A 20,348-nucleotide genomic window follows, 5' to 3' on the forward strand; every position below is an offset into this window, starting at 1 on the left:
CCAGCTAATGACCTCGGAATCAGGTGCCTGGCCTCACTGCCGCTCCACCTCTCTGCGCCCCATCTGTTCCTGCTTCTCATGATTTTTCTGTAAATAAACACACTTGTGATTTGCAATTTATACCTCGTTCACAAGCTCCAGCACCAGCCTTGCTCTCCTTCCCTTCTTTATCTATAGTCGGGGACCAACTTCCTCTACCCACCTTGGCCACCTTCCTCCTTGACTTCCTGTCCTTTCCATGGGAATGCTGAAACTTTGCAACACCTCCGCAGGTGGTCTCAAGAATTATGTAGCCTAAAATGTCAATAATACGGAGGCTGAGACACCCCGCTTGGGCTCAGTGGAAAGAACAAACTACAACCACGTGAATGATATGGGGACTTCTGAGGAGCTGGTAATAGTCTTCTTGACCTGAGTATGTTCAGATGGTGAAAATTCACCGACCTCGTACCCTTACAGTATATGGGGTATGTGTATTATACTTCATCATAAAGTGTTTCAAAACGGTGATCATGAATCTAATCATGCTTTGACTTCCATTTAACAAGAAATTCAGAGGAAAAGGAACAAGGTAAATGAGACTAGAAGGGAAAAGTCCGGCAAAATTATAATGTGGGACAGTCTACAAGGTAAACGGCCCAATCTCTTCAAAAGATCAAAGTCATTAAGAAAGTGGGGGGGGGAGGGGGAGATGAAATCGAATGAGCTTAGAAGAGCCAAGTGCCAAATCTTGATGCTTTCCTAATTAGGAAAAATGTTATTAAAAATAGTTTTTGGGGATGATTATGAAAATCTGCCCTGGAAAACAACTGTTCGTTTTCTTGATGCAATGATTATGCAGGAGAAGGGTCTGATTTTTAAGAATTACACGCTCAGTAGCATTAGTGTCAGGGTGAAATGTCTCGATGTCCACAACTTGCAAATGGTTCAGAAAACACACACACGGATAAAGCCAATCAGTATAGCAAAATGTTAGCAAGTGATGAAATCCACACGGTACGTATATGGATCATCATATGATTGAAGTAGTCTATATCATTATAGTATTCTTTCCAGTGTTCTCCACGACGTTTTCATATAAAAGGTTGAGAAATGCAGGGTGGGCAGTGCTGATCGGATTTTATTCTGCTAATCTGGTCCTCTCTTGACAGTGCCCATAAGCCTCTGCAGTCGGCGTCCCCAAGTACAGTGTAATGGGTGGACGCTGCCTCTTTCTGGCAGAGAGGGTGCAGGGCAGTGGAGATTAAGGCCACCCCCACCCACGGATCACAAATGAAGTCGGCGTTTCTCGGGTTCCCAGTCGGTCAGCGCTTTAAGGAAGCGGCCATCCATCCGCCGAAGGCGTCGGCGGTGGAGGCAGCAATCCCGGGCTCCACGCCTGACTCGGACCCAGAATCAGGAAATCTCAGTTTCTCTCCCGGTCTCCGGTGGGAGATTCGAGCCAAAGAGGAGGGAAAAGTCCTCAGACCCGCGGATCCGCCCACAGGTGAAGGGAACGAGCGAGAACCCGTGCAAAATGCTGACTTAAGTACACCGCCCCGCTTTGCCCGACTCCAAGATGGAAGCTCCACGGCTTCACTCGGGTCCGGATGTCCCCTTCCCATTGGCTATCTGGGAGTTGGTTTTCCAATAATGCGAACGCTGATTGGTCGAGCTGGGACGGTTGCTAAAGCGATTGGTGCAGCCGCCATTGGAGGGCGTCTCGCAAATTTTTCAAACGCTAACGAGGTTAGAGGGCGAGTAGGCAAGGTGGCTGAAAGGGAAAGTTTGAGGCGAAGGCGGGACCAAGGAAACGGCAGCCCGCATTGGTTCATTAGGGGCCGAGGGGTGGCCCTTGAACCCTTCTTCCTCGTGATTAGCCCAATTCAGGAAAAAAGGGCGGGAACTTAGGAAAAGCGGCAGAAGTGCCTTCTTCGATTGGTCAAAACTGGAAAGAGGCGGAGCTCCCGCGGCAGCTGATTGGCGGGAGAGTTGGGGAGGGCGGGGCTCTGAGCCGGAGGTTTTGTTGTGAGGGTCGGTTGTCAAGCAGCGGCCAATCAGGGCAGGGGATGGAGGCAAGTGGGGGTCGCCCCTGGAGCAGAGCCTTGGCCTCGGGAGCCGCCGCTGCAGGTGGAGTGGGCCGGGGGGCGAGGAGGCGAGGGGACGGCCGGTGGGCCCCGGACCGGGCCGAGCCAGGCGGGGCCGGGCCGGGCTGCGGCGGAGAGAGGGCTGCGGCGCGGGGAGGTTGGCGCCCTTCCCCGCCGGCTGAGAGGAGTGGGAGGACCCGGGGAGGCCGAGGGACCAGCCTTGGCCTCGGGAGGGGCGGGACCGGCGTGGACGCCTGAGGGCAGAACCGGGGAGGCCGGAAGCTGAGCTGGGGGTCCGCGGGAGGCTGGGGGGTGACTAGGGACGCCGGAAGCAGGAGAGTGAATGAATGGGGATCCTGGTGGCCGAGGGGAACGCGGAGGAAAGGGGGTCTGGCGAGGCAGGGGCCACGTTAGGGAGCTCGGGAGACGAGATGTGTGTGAATGGGGGGCGCGGGAGGAAGGAGGGGGGGTGGAGGACGAGAGGGGCAGGGCTGGGGGACCCAGGGGCAGCAGGGGTGCGGAGGAGAGGTTTCCTGGGGAAAGGGCTGGGAGGAAGCAGGTCGGGCGGCCTTTTAGGGCGGAGGAGTCATACCGGCTCGTGCCTAGCACCGTCCTGGGGAATTTGGGGGACCAGGGTTGGTTCCTTTGCCACAAACTCGGGGGGTTGGATCCTCGGGGCCCCGTTTGACATTCTCCCCGGAGAAGACTTCAGCACCCGTCTCCGGGGTGCCTCTCATGGGCCCCCCAGCTTAGCCTTGACTCCACCCCCTCTGCCTCGGTCAGACCACACAGTGACTCTCAGAAATCTGTCTCATCTACAGCCAGCAGCCAGCTCCTCCCATCATCCTGGCCTCTGGGAGGACCTTCCCTTCCCCTGGGTTCCAGGGCACCTTGTCTGAGGTGCCCCCGCTCCTGCTTCTCAAACCCATTTTGCAGTGCAGCTCCTGGCTTTGGTGGGTGTCTGTCTGTCTGTCTGTATCCAGTGGCCTCAGGGATGCAGGGAGCTGCAGTCTGCAAATCAGGGTCCGTCCCCCTCCCCCCCAGCCCCCCCCCCCCCCAAAGTGTTTCCTAAAAAGCCATCCCTCTGTTTGCGTTCCAGCCCAGTGTTGAGCTGAGATGGCCCGAGCCTGACATTCCATGATCCAGGATCCGGACGGGCGCGGACAGGCTGCTGCCGTGGATGATTTAAAGCGAAGAGTTGGTCCCGGAGGAAGGCATTCCCTCTGCCTGGATGTGTGGGGGACTCCCTGCCGACTTGATTGGCGGATCTGGGGGGGATCCACCCCCACCCCTGGAGGAAAGCCGTCTGTTTTGTGGGTGGAGCTTCGAGTGCCAGACAGCTGGAGGATGGCCACCCGGTGGTCACAAGACGGCCTGGAAATTGCGTGAGTGGTTCTCCTGTTTTCTCTCTCCCCCCATGTATCCTGTGAGCTGTTTGTTGCTGGGGGGGAGCCTGAACCCCCAGCTTTGTCTTCTATTCTTGGCACAAAGGGAGACCCCCGGGCCTTGGAGTAAGAGCAAGATGCCAATCCTGACCTTGGCACTCAGCGGGTAACATTGGCCGGGGGACTTCACCCTCCGAGGCTTCGTTTCCTGTCTGTACGACAAGATGGTCACGTCTACGTTTCTGTGAGATTCAAGTGAGAAACACATAGAATCAAGCGCTTAGTGCAGGGTTTCCACTTAGGCTGACAGGCGATGGGGTGAGAGTCCTGAAAGATGTTCTTGACGTTTTCAGGCATCTCCCTAGTGAGATTTCCGCCATCAGCTGAGGGCATCCTGGGCCAGGGGGCCAGGGTGAGAGGGTCGCCGGAGGGACGCTGACAGGGCTCTGCGATGCGACTGAGCGTGAGCACGACCCACTGCCGCCATTACTCCCTATGGCAGAGCCAGACCCTGATCCGAGGACCTCTTTGTACTCCAATTACTGAGGACCCCAAAGGGTTCTTGTTCATGGGAGCTCCTTATTCACCATGTCAGCCATACCGAGACATTTTCAAACAAGAACACACAGTGCCACATGCCCTTGATGATGATGTCATCACATCGAGCATCTTCTGGAAAACTATATTCTTAGGAACAAACAAAGGCGTCAAAGTCAGATACCATCTTAGTGTTATTAGAAAAACACTTTTGTTCTCTTGGACCCCCTGGGAGGATCTCGAGGATCCCATGTGAGGACTGCGGCCCTCCTGGCCGGTGCCTCTGTGGGTCGTACCACCCGTCTGTAGTGACTGGTGGGTATAAACCTGGTGCCCTCACTGGTACCCTGTGCTGTGAACTGTCCCTGGGCTGTTTTCAGGAGCTGGGGCAACGCCTTCACTTTTCAACTGCGGGAACTTGGGCGAAGCTCTTTGCTGGGCCTCAGTGTCCTCGTTTGTAAAATGAGAGGTTTGGACCATTTTCAAATCGTTCCTCTAAGCCCAAGAGTTCTGGGAGAATCCTGTTACCGGCTCCCAAGGAAGGTACACTTTGGACAGCGTGGCTTTCTGTTTATTAGGGTTATGTACCTACCCCTTCAGCAGCTGGTCTTCCCTGAGCATAGAACCAGGCACGAGGGAGGCGGTCGGGGGCAAAAGAGACAAAGGTCCCTGTGAAATGGGGTCCAGAGCCTGGGAGCACGCCCCTCCGTCTCTCCTTGAATTCTCAGCTGGGCTGTGCTTTGAAGCGGTTAACTGGTGATGGAGAATGGGGTAGGGGAGCATTGTAGGCTGCCTAAACTGTGTGTGCAAAGGCCCTGAGGCAGGAGCTCAGGGCAGAACTCAGAGGAGGCCCCGGGCGGCAGCACAGCGTTGGGGAGAATGTGGTGCCACAGAGGCTGGTGAGGATCCCAGCCCTTCTGACGCTTTGCTTTATCTGAAAGGAAGGCCTAGCCATCCAGTGCTCAGGTGGGCGGTGACGGGCTCAGGCATCTGAGTTCCAGCGCACAGCACTGTAGCTGACGGAGGCCTCCTGGTTACCTCATGGCGGGGGCATGGGAGGGCTTGCCCTCTGAGTGGGGAGACCTGTCTTGTCTACTCCCTCCCTCCCGGGAGGAACTCATCAGGGATGAGCTGAGAGACCTGGGCGGCCTCTTGGTTCCTTGCCTGTGTTCTGTTTCCTTTGGAGCATTGATGCCCCTGGGGCTGTAGTCTGCTGCCCCCACTGCTGCCCCAGCCGTCCAGGCCAGGGCCCTTGTGGCTGCCCACAGTGACCTACGTCCCTCTGTCTGGTCAGCCCTCACTCCCACCCCCTCACACCCAGACCTCTCAGTCGGCTGCCTCTTGCCCCCCCTCCTCACGCAGCCCACCCTCCTCTGCCCACCTGGGGCCCCAGTGCTCACTGTCTCATGGTGCCTAGTCCTTAGCCTGCCTAACAACCACAGACTCACTCCCTACCCAGCAGCTCACAGGCACCTTCTCACTGAATCCTCAGCAACTCAATGAGCCAGGCACTGTTGTTATTTTTTTTATTTTAAAAATATTTTTATTGATTTTAGAGAGGAAGGGGGAGAGAGAAAGAAATATCAATGGTGATAGAGAATCAATGATCGGCTGCTTCCTGCACGTTCCCTACTGGGGATGAAACCCGCAACCCGGGCATGTGCCCTGACCGGGAACTGAACTGTGACCTCCTGGTTCATAGGTCAACGTTCTGGCAGTGATATTATTAACTCCACTTACCAGATGAAAAATCGAGCATAGTCAGTCAGTAATGTTACCAGTTAATGTGCAGAAAAGGGAAGAAAATCACGAGGCCTAAGGGTGAGACAGGTGTCAGTGAAGTTGAGAAACAGTCATTTCTGCCTCAGGCCCAGGCCCTACCTTGTCAGCAGGTGTCAGAGGGGGTGTCTGGGCACCAAAGGGGAGCCAGAGGGGCAGAGCCCTCGAGAGGGGCTTCTGGTGCCAGAGCCGATGGCCGAGCAGGGCCAGGCCCTCCCCTCCTCCACGTGGCCCATCAAGCCCCCTGACTGTGGCCTGACTGCCTTCCCCTCTGCCCTTTCCTTTGTAGAGGAAATCGTCGCCCACGCCAGCAATGTGTCCTCACTGGTGCTGGGCAAAGGCTCCGGGCGGCTGCTGGCGACAGGAGGGGACGACTGCCGTGTCAACCTGTGGTCCATCAACAAGCCCAACTGCATCATGGTGAGCCTCGCCGGCTAGGGGGCAGGGGCAGGGGCAAGGGGCGGGAGTGGTAGTGGTGGGTGAGGCACCCTGTCCTCTGGGTGCCCATCCCTAGGGTAGCGGACACAGCACAACATCCATGCCTCCCCCAGCTGTCGGCTCAGGAAGGCCCAGGGCAACCCCAGATGGCAGTGACAGTGGCCCGTCCTCGGGAATGGGGTGTCACCTGGCTGTGGACAGCACGCCAGGGAGCTTGCATGAGAGGCTAAATGAGTGGAGCCTGCCCCGCCCTGCCCAGGGCCCGTCCACCCCCCGGCAGCTGTGTGTGGGGGTGACTGATATATTCCCACCTCATTCCACTGAAGGATTTCAGGCGCCTGCCTGGAGTGGGCAGAGAGCTGGTTCTTTATCAGACTTCCCCTGGCTGCACAGCTACACTCAGTGCTGAAAACTGTTCCAAAACAGGAAACCACGAAGAAGGAAAAATACGAAAATGAAAGATACATAGTCCCGTTATCCAAGACCACTGCAGTTGGCTTTTGGTCTGTGTCCTTGTAGGAGCTGATATCCACAGACATGCACATGCACACATGTGCAGACTTGAGCATTTATGTCACATACACATGCCAACACACACACGTGCACACACAGAAATAAATAGCAATATATTTCCAGAACGCGCTCTCACTGTCCTGTGGCCTGGTTTTTAAAAAATACAATATGTAAGCATTTTCCTGTGTCAGAAAATCTCCTTTAAAGACATGATTTGTAATGGCTTTGTGGTGTGCCATGGAGCGAGCTGGCATTGGCTTGGCCCCGCCCTGTTCCCAGCATGGAGGTCACTTGCAGCCTTTTGGCTCTGCTCGGCCACGTGGTAAACATCCCCATCTGCTAACTCTGTGAGCAGGTCTGTGATGGTTGCATTAAATCCGAGGGTGTGCACTTTTCACAAAGCTTTCAAGACCTGTCGTCAAATTGCCCTCCAGAAATCCATTTACATTCCCACCAGGAGCACGGGCCTCGCTCTCTCCCCACACAGCCCCACAGCACGGGGTGGTATCGCACTCCTGACTCTTGGCCAAGTCAGGATAAAGAATAAATAGGAGGTGGTATTTATTAGTAGAGACTTAATCAGCTCATTGACTTGGAGATTCATCAGAGAACCGAGATCTGACCCAGACCACAGCCAGGGGTCCAGACGATGGCAATTGAGTTCAGAACAGAATTGAAATCGTTTGTTTCCCTTTGTTTTTAAAGTTTAAATGTGCCCTGCCCCTGAATGACAAAGTAACGTACACAATTTGAGAAAACTCAGCAAAGACTGACCAAAAATGGACATGAAGTGAGCCCAGGCGCTCGTCCTCAGAGAAGCACAGGGGACAGTTTGGGGTCTAGACTTACCTTCTCACACCTGGTGCAGCCACAGGCCCCCAAGGGCCTCAGCCGAGCCCCCCCCGCCCCCCCCCCCCGCCCCCCAGGCTCTCCCACAGACCAGGCCTTGCAGGGCCTCAAATTTGCCAAGTTCTTTCTCACCTCAGGTCTGTGCTCTTGCGGCTCCCTCTGCGGCAGTTCACTGTGATCTATTTCTGTGCATTTTGGAGTGTGTGACCTCATGTCGTTCCACATCCAGATGATACTCAGGCAACAGTGAAACATCTTCCTTCCCCTACCCCACCTCCCTCCCTGGAGACAGCCTCGCTCCGGTTCCCGTGTGTCCTTCCATCCTTCCAGAATGACTTCCTACGTTCAGGGCGGATGTTCATGTCTGCTTCCCTCCCCCCTTTATACCAGTGGCTTCACACTGTACACACTGTCTCCACCTCTTTCCACCTGTGCGTGTCATGGAGGTTAGTCTGGACCATGGGCTGCGGTTGCCCCGTTCATTTTCATGCTGAGTGAATAGCATCCATTGCATGGGTGACCATGATGACAGTGTCCGGTGACGGGTATTTGTATTGTTTCCGGTCTGTGGTCCAAGAGATGCGCTGCAGTGAGTGACCGTGGGTGTGTGTGCGGGAATGGGCGTTTCTCAGTGTGGGTGGGTGTGCCCAGTGCCCTCCGTGGGGTGCGTACCCAGGGATGCTCTGCCGGTGACGTTTGGGAGTTGGACCAGCTGCTTGTAACTGGCCTTGGGGAGGTTCCACTGAGGAGCAGTTTTCCCTACCGTCCCCAACCCCCAGGGGGAAGGGTGTCAGCAAACACTGATGGTGTCACTATGATGCCTTGGGGGGCAGTGCTGGGTGGGAGTGACAGGCACCATGGGTTCTAGATCCGGCCTCTCCAGAAAGCTGGAAACGCCGGCACTTCCCTCCTCTCCCTCCTGGGCTCAGCCTGGCCCAGCTCCCCAGCTCTGAGTTGGGGGAGACTCTGTGTTTGTCAGCAAAGTCACCCCCAAGCTGCGGGTTCTCAGAGCCCCCTCCTGGGAGCGTGGCTGGGTCCTCCAGCGGGGACAGCACCCGGGGACCCAGGCATTTCGGAGGGGAGAGAGGGGTGCCGCCGAGAGCCCGCCTCACTTCTGCCACGGTTCCCCTCCTGAGGGGCGTGGGCCAGCAGGGCGTGAGATGGAGCAGAGCCCTGTGGGCCGTGGTTGGATTCAGACTAAAGGGTCAGCTGCCCCCCCAAGGGGCCCAGGCCCATTTCTGCAGGTGGCGTCTGCCAGGAGCACAGTGAGCAGTGGCAGGGCTTGGAGTGTGACGGGGTCTGGCCCACGTTTAGCCCTGGGAGCTGAGGCCGGAGAAGCGGCTGCTCAGCCGTCCGTCGCTTGGGCCACTTCTCGCCGACACACTTCCTGGGGACCCAGAATTCGGGGCAGCAGCTGGGGGTCTGTCCACGAAGTGCACTGAAGCTGCCACCCTCTCCCCACAGAGCCTGACGGGTCACACGTCCCCAGTGGAGAGTGTCCGCCTCAACACCCCCGAGGAGCTCATTGTGGCCGGCTCCCAGTCGGGCTCCATCCGAGTCTGGGACCTGGAAGCTGCCAAAAGTAGGTGTCTGCGCTCGCCTTCCCCAGTGCCCCCTGCACCCTGCACCCTGCTGTCTCGGGCTCCTGACCCGTCGCTTCCTCCGGGAAGCCCGTCCTGACTAGGTGGGGTGCTTCCCTCCTGGGACACTGGCCAGAGTGGTGACCCCACCCGCCCCCATCTCTGAATGCTGGCACCAAGGAGGCACCTGGTAAATGTCCGAGTGGACAGCTGTGTGGATGGGCGTGTGGGTATCTTGCGGATTCAGAACCTTGAAGGACATCAAGTGCCACCAGGGGCCACACAGCAGCGAGGTGGCTGTGTGGGGCACACTGGGGAGCGGGTGGCCCGACGGGGCGGCCCCCACTCAGCTTCGGCTCACTGCCGCCTGCAGGATGGGGCTGGGGTGGCCAGCCCTCTGTTTCCTGCGCTCTGTGTGTTGCAGTTTAGTTTTCGCCTCTATCGGAGTCAGAGTGTAAGAAGGCAGGTACCGGTGGTTGTACAAACATTCACAATGAGAAGAGGAAGCCTTTCCCACTCCTTCCCCTTCTCAGAGGCCTCAGCCTCTGCCCTGTAACCTGGTGTTTTGCTCAGTCCCTCCATCTTTCTAAACAACATGGTTATGCTGTAGTTTCTTCCTGGAAGCACTGCATGTGTTAGCACAGAACACTGTGCAGGCCAACCCTGAGAGGCCCAAGGAAAGCCCGTGGGCTCACGGTTCGCTGCCCGCTGCTGGTCTGGACTCCCAGCGCGCCGGGTGGGGGCCACCGCTGGAGGGGAGAGGAAACAGTGGCGTGGGGCTGCCAAGGCTGCTTTCCCAGAATTGAGGCCCCCCCCCCCCCATGCCTGGCTGAGACTTACAGGTCTCTGGGCTCCTCCTGTGATGCGTGCTCTGCCTCTGCTGCAGGACGGTGGCTGTCAGCCACACACACTCAGTGGCCAGCGTCATTCTGCCAAGGGCAGTGGTCTTCTTGTGTAGGTGGCTCTACAGGAAGATGGCGCCCCGGGCCTCGTGGGTGCTGCTGGCCCCCCTGGTGTGGGCTGCATGCTGAGCGTCTCAGAACGCTCCCACTGCCTGGCCGCACGCGGGACCCACGGCGTCTGCTGGGGCATCGCTGGACCCAAGGGGCCAGGGTGGAACCAGCAGAGGAAGCAGAAAGGCTCGGCGGGAGGCAGTTCTCCACCTGGGAAGCCTCTGCCCGGACCCGAATCCCAGCGGACGGCACCCGCCATTCACCGTGCGCTGAGGAGCAGGGGACAAAAGGGAAGACGGGCGCCGTGCGTTCTCAGACCCAACCACTTCACGTGTAAGGGAAGCGTGAGCGCTCCTCAAGGTGGGCACCGAGTAGAAACGGAAGACCTCTGTCTGGAATTCCTGGGCGTGGAGTCCCCACAGTGGCTGCTCTCAGGCTCGTCAAACACATGGCCCAGACCCCACTCCCAGCGAACGTGACTCGGAAGTGGGGTGGGCCCAGGACCTGGCCCAGTGAGCCGCCAGGTGGCTCTGATGCAGAGCCAGGCTGGGAGGCCCCCTTATTTGTCAGATGGGCACATGGGGCCTCTGTGAGGACCCTCCGGCTGGGGGTGGCGGAAGCTGGGCCTGGAATCCCATCCCCGCGCTCTCCACTGTCGGCTGGTGCCTCAGTTTGGGGAGTTTCTCCGAAGGGGGAGAGGCTTGCCCTCAGCAGCCGTGGCAGGAAGAGCTGAGACCTCGGGCTCACCTCCACCCCTGCCCATCGTGGCGTGCGTGGCAGTGACAGGCCACAGAAGGGGTTCACGTCGGTTGCTCTGAAGGCAGCCCATCCCTGGAGGGTTTCGGGAAGGATGAGCAGCTGCTTGGCTGGGAGGTTCCCGCATGGGGTGCACACCCCAGAGGCCTCCTCTGCAGCTCCCGTGACCCGGCCTTTCCTCCTGGGACAGAAGAGCGAGGGCAGAAGCCACGCCGGAAGAATGTGGTCCTGCCTGCTTTCCATGGCACAGCCAGAGGGCGAGGGTGGGTCAGCCGGGATCCCATGAAGCCGGCCCACGCAGGGCGGGGCGCACCACATCCTCTCGGGGCGGGGCAGGATTTCGGAAACCTTGCTGTGGGATGCAGAGCCCCTGGGCTGAAGCAGGAGCCAGCAGTCTGCCCCCCTCCCGGCCCTGGACGGGCAGCGTGTGCCCGAGGCCGCCTTGACCAGAAACGCGGTGCTGAGCCCCGGTGGCGTGTGACCACCTTGAAGAGAGCTCGCTACCTCCCAGCACCCGCTTCACCTTGGCTCACACCTCAGGATGGCCGGGCTCCTGTCCCTGGCGGCCCCAGCTCTCACGGGGGATCGGTTTCATGCAGACAGTAAATGATAAATCTTTTAAAAAGCAAGACACACGAGGCCAGAACGAGGAGACAAATTTGATTCGTACCAGAGACAAACACGGTTTGCCTGTGGGCTGAGTTGGGCTATGGAGCTGCCTACAGAACCTTGAAAGGTGGGAGTCCTGGGTTCCTGGGGCAGCAGGAGGAGATCTGCCCCCCACCCCTGAGGTTCTGACCCCAGCATGTCCCCCGTGTCCTCTCAGTTCTCACAGTCTGTCCTCACAGCCACCTCCCTCCAGGGCCACCCCTGGCGCACCCTCCACTCGCCCTACTTGGTGGTGGTGGGGGAGGTGCTTTGCTTACCACTGCCCTTTGCCTGATATCTCCCTCCTCCCTTTGCTCTCAACAACACACTGGGACAAGCCCAGAGCAAAAGCTGGGGGCTGCGATGCATTTCCCGGAGGTTCAGGTAATACCAGAAATGGCTGTCGTTGCTCAGGAGGAAAATAGGGAAATTAGCTGTTAGGGTGGTAGGACCCTGGCTGATTTTCGCCCCAATTTTTAAAATCCGTGTTATTCTTCAGTATTAAAGCCCCCACACAAGCACAACAGCCTTCTGCACTAGCCGTCTTGTTTGGCTCTCAAGCGTCTCTGCTTCTCTTGTTAGTTCTTCGCACGCTCGTGGGACACAAAGCCAACATCTGCAGCCTCGATTTCCACCCCTACGGCGAGTTTGTGGCCTCGGGTTCCCAGGACACCAACATCAAGGTGAGATGCACTCAGCCCTGGGTCTCCGCTGGCTGGCAGCGGGACGGCATGTCCTGCCTGAGGGGTGGGTTTTCAGCTCCCTGTGGGCGTGTCTTCTCTGTGCGGCAACGTTCACACCCTCCTAGAGAAGGGAGGTGTGACATTTCTGCTTGGAATTCCCAGTTTTATTTATTTTTTTAAAAAAATATGTTTTTATTGATTTCAGAGAGGAAGGGAGTGGAAGAGAGAGAGAAACAATGATGAGAATCATTGATCAGCTGCCTCCTGTATGCCCCCTACTTGGGATTAAACACACAACCCAGGCATGTGCCCCTCCTGGGAATTGAACCATGATCTCCTGGTTCATAGGTCAGCGCTCAATCAGAGTCACGCCGGCCAAGCGGAATTCCCAGCTTTAGTGAGCAGTTTCCAGACCTCTGTCATTTTGGGGTGTAATGACTTGGAGGCACCCAGGTCCCTTCTCTGCTCACAGCCACAGCCTGGCCTCCGGCCCAGGCTTTAGGCCCCCACCCTAAGCCCAGCCTTGGTTGTACCTGTGCTGACTGCGCCTCTCCCCCTCTCCCCGCAGCTCTGGGACATCAGGAGGAAAGGCTGTGTCTTCCGGTACAGGGTAAGGAAGGCCCCTCTGTGGTCATTCCACAGCTCCATGCAGGCATCGAGCTTGTGGTGCCCACTGGCAGGGGCTGGAGGGCATTGCTGTCCACCATGGGGGAGAGCGTGAGAAACGTGAATCGAGCAGAGCAGGGTGCCGTGCGTGGTCCACCTCCCCCAGAACCGTGCTCACCAAGAACCGTGCTCACCAAACCACTGTGCTCCATGCCTGGTTTTACAGACAGGCAGCCGGTGTGGTCGGGGGAGGGGGTGCCTGTTCATAGGGGTTTGGAAGCACTAAGTTTAGCAGAATTATTTTTAGAGATTTTTATTTTATTATTTTATTTTTAGAGGTTTTTAGACCCTTTGATATGAAGAAAGGGCATTTAACTCTAAAAAGAAGCATAAGACTGACCATGCAGTCTTGGTTTCCTGGAGCCCCTGCAGGCCTGGGAGTCCATGGTCCCCCTGGGAAGTGTCCCTCTGTGGCATCTCCTACATGTCTCCCCTCATTGCCTGCACCCCAGGACGCACTGCTTGTCGAAGGCCGGGGTGGTGGGGAGGGAGGGTCCTGGGCCAGGCCCCGAGGGTGAGCCCGGTGCTCTGTCCTCCTCAGGGGCACAGCCAGGCCGTGCGGTGTCTCCGGTTCAGCCCCGACGGGAAGTGGTTGGCATCGGCTGCAGATGACCACACAGTGAAGGTAGCTCCCGGCCGGACCCGGGCCCAGGGCTGGGGCCTGGCGGCTGCTGGTCACACTCAGGCTGGTCCCCACCGCCCTCCTTGGGGGTGCTGTCCCAAGCTGTGCGGATGGGAAGGTGGTGTGTGGACAGAGCTTGGGCTGGACAGGAGGGAGAGCGGGCGGCTGCAGTGCCCGGCCTGGTCCTGACCTCCACCCGCCCTGCCCTAGCTCTGGGATCTGACTGCCGGCAAGATGATGTCCGAGTTCCCTGGCCACACGGGGCCCGTCAACGTGGTGGAGTTTCACCCCAACGAGTACCTCCTGGCTTCCGGCAGCTCTGACAGGTGAGAAGGAGAAGCAGGGCCCGTCGCCTGTGACTGCCGCGCCTCACATCTCTGCTTGAGTGTATGTATATCTGTCCCCAATCTGTCTGTCCCAGGGTGTCATATGCCTGATGGGCCTCTGTAGGCTGAGCAACTGCCAGCCCAAGATGGGACTTTGGTTCCCGGCCTGTGTCCTGGGCCTTCAAGGGCATGTCCAGTCCAAGGCCCATGTTGGCCTCCCACTGTGTCCCCTCCCCCTGCCTGTCCAGGGCCAGCCCTGGCCCAAGGCATTGCTCTTATTGGCCCTGAGGGGTGCTGGGCGGGGTGGGGGCGCAGGTAATAGGGGGAGAGAAGGCCTGCGTGGAGCCAGGGCTCTGGCTTCCCAGCACAGCCTGGCTGCCTTTGCAGGACCATCCGCTTCTGGGACCTGGAGAAATTCCAGGTGGTGAGCTGCATCGAAGGGGAGCCGGGGCCTGTCAGGTACGCAGGCCACTGGGCGGTGGGCAGCCCTTCCCGGGAATGAGGTGTGGATGCGGGTGCGCTTTCCCTCTCGGCTTCTGCTCCCTCCTGTCCCGGGCTCCCCGCAGCCTCCCCGGGTTCCTGGGACCCATGGCCCTCTCTCGCCTGCCCAGGAGCATCCTCTTCAACCCCGACGGCTGCTGCCTGTACAGCGGCTGCCAGGACTCGTTGCGCGTCTACGGCTGGGAGCCCGAGCGCTGCTTTGACGTGGTCCTCGTCAACTGGGGCAAGGTGGCCGACCTGGCCATCTGCAACAACCAGCTGGTGAGACCGCCGCCCGCACCCTCCCTCTGTCTGCCCAGCTGCTCCCACAAGCCCAGCAGGCCCCCACTCCCACCGGCCCTGCGGGGATCCTGCCCACCCATCCCCTAACCGCTGCTCTGCCGCTTCCTGCAGATAGGCGTGGCCTTCGCCCAGAGCAACGTCTCCTCTTATGTGGTGGACCTGACCCGGGTCACCAGGACAGGCACGGTGACCCAGGACCCCGTGCAGGACAGCCGGCTCCTGACGCAGCAGCCGCCCCTCCCCACTGCCCCCCTTCGGCGCATCTACGAGCGGCCCAGCACAACCTGCAGCAAGCCTCAGAGGTGGGCTCGGGGCTCGAGGGGCACAGGACACGGGTCTGACCCTGGGAAAGCTTTGGGGGTCCCAGCCTGGCCTCACTGGCCCGTCCGTCCTCCTCTTGCCGCCCGCAGGGTGAAGCAGAACTCTGAGAGCGAGCGCCGCAGCCCCAGCAGCGAGGACGACCGGGACGAGCGGGAGTCTCGTGCGGAGATTCAGAACGCGGAGGACTACAACGAGATCTTCCAGCCCAAGAACAGCATCAGTGAGGCCCGGCTCCCCCCGCCCCCCGGGAACCCCAGCACCCCACCTGTGAAATGATGCAGATGATCCTTTCTGGGGACGGCATCCATGCAGCTCCCTTAGTTCCTAACCCACACACACCGGGCCAGCTCTCTCCCCAGGAACTCCTGGCCCCGGCAGAGCCCTGGCAGCCACTCAGTGCCCTGCCCACCGGGGCGAGTGGGTGGGAAGGGGCGGGACAGGGTTTGTGGGCCGGGACAGGGTCGCAGGTGTGCAGCTGCATGCCGGGAAACCACCTTCCATCCCCAAGTCCTGACAGGACCCTGGGGACGCAGACAGGAACCCTGGGCAGCTGACACGAGTCCCCAGCCCCTCTCCCCTCTACAGGTCGGACACCACCTCGAAGAAGCGAGCCCTTCCCAGCACCCCCAGAGGATGGTGAGTCGGTGGGGCAGAGCTGGCCTCCCAGCTCCTCAGTCCTCTCCCCTCTGAGGCACAGATTCAGCCTCTGCCGCTCACTCGAGAGCACCTACTATGTGCCAAGCCCCAGGCTAGTCCCTGGTGGTTGAGCGTAAACAGGGTAGACAGGTGCTCCTCTCAAGCCCACAGATGAGTCCAGAAACAGGACACGTGCTGTGGAGGAATAAGCGCTGTGGAGGAACAAGCTGGGCTCGCTGTAGATGGGGGCCTTGTGGCTCTCAGCCCTCACCACCAGCGCCCCCAGCACACACATTCCTAGTGAGCTGGCAGATCGCCCCACCCATCGACTCACAGGGCTAGATGCCTGCTTTCTGCCAGGCCTGGGATTGGGTAGGTAGAAAGTGGGGGACAGCCCAGCCCCTGCCCTTAGGCCTCCCCAGGACCCACACTGCTGACGTCTCCCTCCCCGCTGCCCGCTGGCTCCTGCCCTGTCCCCCTCGGTTACAGATGCCGTCCAGAGTCCCACCCTGCCTTCTTCCTGACCCAGAAATCTTTTCCTTCTGCCTCCAGACGTGGCCACAGCCAAGGAGGCAGCAAAGCCCAGCCCAGCCATGGACACGCAGTTCCCGGTGCCAAACGTATGTCTGGGTAGAGGGCGTGTGTGAGACTCAGAGGGGCTGGAGCCCTGAACCAGGGTGAGGGGCCTCCCATCTGGCGGGTAGAGAGGGAGCCCTCAGGCTGGCTGTCCGCTGAGCCTCGGACCCCTCCAGCTCGAGGTCCCACCCTGGTCCCAGGTCGTCACTTCCACCCCCGCACCCAAGGCCGAGCCTGCCATCATCCCTGCCACCCGGAACGAGCCCATCGGCCTGAAGGCCTCCGACTTCCTGCCTGTGAGTGTGGGCCCAGCCCAGGGTGGGTGGAGGCCCGTGGGCGAGGGCAGAGCTTCGCTGCCAGCATCTGGGCCTGTCCCACAGGCTGTGAAGATCCCCCAGCAGACAGAGCTGGTCGACGAGGATGCCATGTCGCAAATCCGCAAAGGCCACGACACCATGTGCGTGGTGCTCACCAGCCGCCACAAGAACTTGGACACCGTGAGGGCCGTGTGGACCACGGGCGACATCAAGGCAAGCACCTGCCCCTGCCCTGGGCTTAGGGCAGAACCGAGAAGAGGGCCACAGGAACTGGCCGGTGGGGGGTAGGCAGCCCGTCACCACACTGTGGTTGACTTGATCTCTTCCATCCTCATCACAAGCTGCCATTTATTGCACACCTATCCCTGGGCTTGGCCTGTGCTGATCCTCTCAGGTGGCTTTATCACTGTCCCACAATAAGGCCCATCACACACACCCGGCAGGGGCCCTCTCCCTGTCCTCTGTCATCTCAGGTGGCTTTATCACTGTCCCACAATAAGGCCCATCACACACACCACACCACACCCGGCAGGGGCCCTCTCCCTGTCCTGACGGGCGCTCTGTTTGCACAGACGTCGGTGGACTCGGCCGTAGCCATCAATGACCTGTCGGTGGTGGTGGACCTCCTTAACATCGTCAACCAGAAAGCGTAAGTGGCTGCAGGGGGTGAGTGGGCGGAGCGGGCAGGGCTGGGTGCTGAGGGCACCTGTCCCGGCCTCTCCCCAGCTCCCTGTGGAAGCTGGACCTCTGCACCACGGTCCTGCCGCAGATCGAGAAGCTCCTGCAGAGCAAGTATGAGAGGTACGCAGAGAAGCCCCGCCTCCTCACAGCAGGGAGGGGCAGAGGCTTGGGCAGACCCCCAGGGGGTGCCCACGGGAGGTGGCTGTGCAGCTGTGCTGCCCGCTGCAAGTTCCAGAGGCCAAAGTGGGAACAAGCCTGTGCTGCCTCTCATCCTCTGCCCCTGTCTTTGTGTACTTGCTGTCCGTCTGTGGCTCCATCCATCCGCCTGCCTCTGCAGCTATGTCCAGACAGGCTGCACCTCCCTGAAGCTGATCCTACAGCGCTTTCTGCCCCTCATCACTGACATCCTGGCAGCCCCGCCCTCTGTGGGTGTCGACATCAGCCGGGAAGAGAGGTGAGGGGCCGGGCAGGGGTGCCAGGCCAGCTGAGGGCACACGGCCCACTGTTGATGGCCCTGCTGCTACAGCTTATACAGGAGGTCACTGCTTGGGACAAACCCCAACTCAGGAGGGAGGGTGGGGTGAGCCCAAGCTTGGGTTCCTCCATAGCCTGGCTCTGCCCGGGGCGGGAGTGGTTAGTGCTGCCCCTCTGCCCACAGGCTGCACAAGTGCCGGCTCTGCTATAAGCAGCTCAAGAGCATCAGCGGCCTCGTCAGGAGCAAGTCGGGCCTGAGTGGCCGCCACGGCAGTGCCTTCCGGGAGCTGCACCTGCTCATGGCCAGTTTGGACTGAGGAACCCAATGGGTGGGGGCACCAGGCAACCCTCGGGGCCTGGCCTCCACCCCCACTCCTGTTACCTGTGCACCCACCGGCCCATGAGCTTCTGCCCTGTGGCCATCCTGGAGGCGGCGGCGCTGGCCCACTGGCCACCTCCACAGCCCTGAACTCAGACAACTTCTGTCCAGCTATGGCTGCCCAGCTTTGCCCAATTCTTGCTTCTTGGGGCAGCCAACCAAGCCCTGGGGCTGCTGCTGTAATTTATAAGACAAATTTTATTAAATTTGTAACTATTCCCTGGTTTTCTTGCCCGAAGGGGCATCTCTGGCCACAGGGCTCTCCCAGGTGCAGGATTGCAGGCAGAGGCTTGCACCCGGCTGTGTGGCCAGCAGGGGGCAGCAGAGTGCCAGGCCAACAGGAAAGGGCTGATTCAGACTTATTCTGGGGGAGTCTTCCCCCACGGCTGGGAGACAGGTGAGAGGCGGACCCCCCCATCCTCTGTCTCAGCCACACTCCCAGCTGTCCTGTGGATGCCTCCAAGCCAACAGCTGCAGGATGCCAGGACCCCACCTCAGACACGGCCACCACTGTGCTGCCCCAGAGCCCAGCCTGCTCCCCGCCCCCGGAGGCCTTCAGAGACAGGACTGGATGAGCTGTCCCCCATCCTCCCCTGAGGGCTCTGAACACACCTCACTCCCTGCAGAACCCCCAGTGCTGGTGGCCAGGACGAGCGACCCGACCCAGTGGGTTCAGCCCCAGTTGGAGGGAGGACCCCACTGAGCACAGGCTCCCTCAAGGCTGGGACCAAATTTAGGCCCACACACCCCATGGCGGGGGCGGGGGGGGGGCGGGGTTCCTGTAAGCCCTGGGCGAGGGTGCGCTCACCTGTGGCCAGCTCACTCACTCGGACAAGGCCAGGGCCCAGCCATGTTTGTGCCGAGCCGTGGAGGAGCCTGCATGTCCCACCTGTAAGACGGAGGTGACGACACTTGATGGGTCAGTCGTGACGAGGGGAGGGGGGCACCGGCCCTACCCGTCGTGGATGTTCAGGCCACGCGACCCTTATTCCGGCAGGTGTGGGGCTGTGGGCGACCCACGAGCAGCACCAGCTGACGCCCTGCTCCTGGGGCTCACAAGACCTGTTCTTCAGACCACACATGTGTAAAAAGGCTTTTATTTTAATATTAAAAATGGCTAAGCTTCCAAAAGTTCTTAAATAGGCTTTCAGAGGAGCAAATGTCAGGAGGCCAGTGAGCAAGGAGCGAGCCTGGTGCCAGGCGGATGGGGGAGCAGCAGAGTCCCCGCCCCCTGGCCTCCTGCCAGCCATAAATAACCCGGCCGCCCGGCAGGCAGGCCGCGCTATGTACACAACGAACACTATACCCATGCCCGGTGCGGGCCCTGGGAGGACTGCCCCAGGTGCCCACCACCCAGCCCGGCCCACGGTTCCTGCGCCTCCCGGGGCTCCTCAGCCACCCACCGCAGAGGGCGCCCTGCAGGCTGGGAGGTGTGGGCCAGCCCAGGCGAGGGCCACCTCCCGGCACTGCCGCCCTCCCCACGAGGGACCCCTCTGAGGGTCTGGGCTGCCCTTCCAGCCCACGTCGTTTGCACCAAGAGCACAGCCGAGAGACACCGTTTCCTTGTGAACATGTTTCTCATCTCGGGAGACACAAGAGGGGCCGCCTCTCTGGCCTCCGCCTCCCAGGCTCCCAGCGCTGCGGCGGGAGCAGACCCGTGAGGCCTCGGGACCCAGACCCTGGCACGGCAGGGCGGACACGTCCATCACACAGGCAGCGGCCTGGACTTCCCTGCAGGGGGGAGGGGGCTCGTTAGCCTCCGTTTAGAGCAGGAGGGAGCCAGGCAGAAGCACACAGACAGACAGCAGGCAGCAGGACGGACCCAGCCCTGAGCAGCAGGCCCCCGGCACAGCCCTACAACCCAAGGCGAGGTCAGGCGCGGGCAGCCCTGGGCCACTGGCCCCCACTCACCTGGAGACGGCAGCCTCAGCCTCAGGCTGAAATCAAAGCAACAGGCATCTCACTGGCGGGCTTGCCTTGGGCCAGGACCCCCATGATCTGCCGCCCGCCCCAACCCCCGCCCCCCCATGCCTTTGTACCCCAAGCACTGGCTGGGCCAGCGGTTCTCAACCTGTGGGTCGCGACCCCTTTGGGGGGTCGAACGACCCTTTCACAGGGGTCGCCTAAGACCATTGAAAAACATATATAATTACATTACGATTCATAATAGTAGCAAAATTACAGTTATGAAGTAGCAACAAAAATAATTTTATGGTTGGGGGTCACCACAACATGAGGAATTGTACTAAAGGGTCGAGGCCTTAGGAAGGTTGAGAACCACTGGGCTGGGCCTTTGTGAGTGGGGCAAGTTGGGGGCGGGAGGCCTGGATCCCAGTCCTCTGGCCAGGCCCGCTCCTCATCTAGGACGTGGGGTGAGCCC

General features: G+C 59.8%; 1 protein-coding gene and 1 long non-coding RNA gene across 7 annotated transcripts; one reads left to right on the plus strand and one right to left on the minus strand.

Annotated features, from left to right (window-relative positions):
- The first annotated feature begins 1,253 nt into the window (after positions 1-1,253).
- KATNB1 (katanin regulatory subunit B1) lies at positions 1,254-18,186 on the plus strand. 6 transcript variants are annotated; one of them, XM_014447386.2, is made up of 20 exons: positions 1,254-1,486; positions 3,166-3,451; positions 6,057-6,187; positions 9,032-9,149; positions 12,087-12,187; positions 12,756-12,797; positions 13,395-13,478; positions 13,686-13,801; positions 14,189-14,260; positions 14,413-14,563; positions 14,696-14,886; positions 14,995-15,125; positions 15,491-15,541; positions 16,094-16,161; positions 16,294-16,413; positions 16,498-16,647; positions 17,007-17,083; positions 17,161-17,235; positions 17,453-17,569; positions 17,774-18,186. In XM_014447386.2, exons 2-20 carry the CDS (start codon positions 3,298-3,300, stop codon positions 17,904-17,906), a joined length of 2,082 nt encoding a protein of 693 aa, XP_014302872.1. In that variant the 5' UTR covers positions 1,254-1,486; positions 3,166-3,297; the 3' UTR covers positions 17,907-18,186. The 6 variants fall into 6 exon arrangements, with proteins under 6 accessions (XP_014302872.1, XP_006105253.1, XP_006105256.1 ...); XM_006105191.2 differs by lacking the exon at positions 1,254-1,486 and adding an exon at positions 1,987-2,109; XM_006105194.2 differs by lacking the exon at positions 1,254-1,486 and adding an exon at positions 1,987-2,109 and having other exon boundaries at positions 16,318-16,413.
- An 860-nt stretch (positions 18,187-19,046) lies between these two features.
- Positions 19,047-19,909, minus strand: LOC111823740. Its single transcript, XR_002826812.1, has 2 exons — positions 19,880-19,909; positions 19,047-19,699 (listed from the first exon to the last, which is right to left on the minus strand). It is a non-coding gene; the product is annotated as an uncharacterized LOC111823740 (long non-coding RNA).
- Between the last annotated feature and the right edge of the window lie 439 nt (positions 19,910-20,348).

This window comes from Myotis lucifugus, unplaced genomic scaffold (genome assembly GCF_000147115.1).
Source record: "Myotis lucifugus unplaced genomic scaffold, Myoluc2.0 scaffold_648, whole genome shotgun sequence".
Classification (NCBI taxonomy): domain Eukaryota; kingdom Metazoa; phylum Chordata; class Mammalia; order Chiroptera; family Vespertilionidae; genus Myotis; species Myotis lucifugus.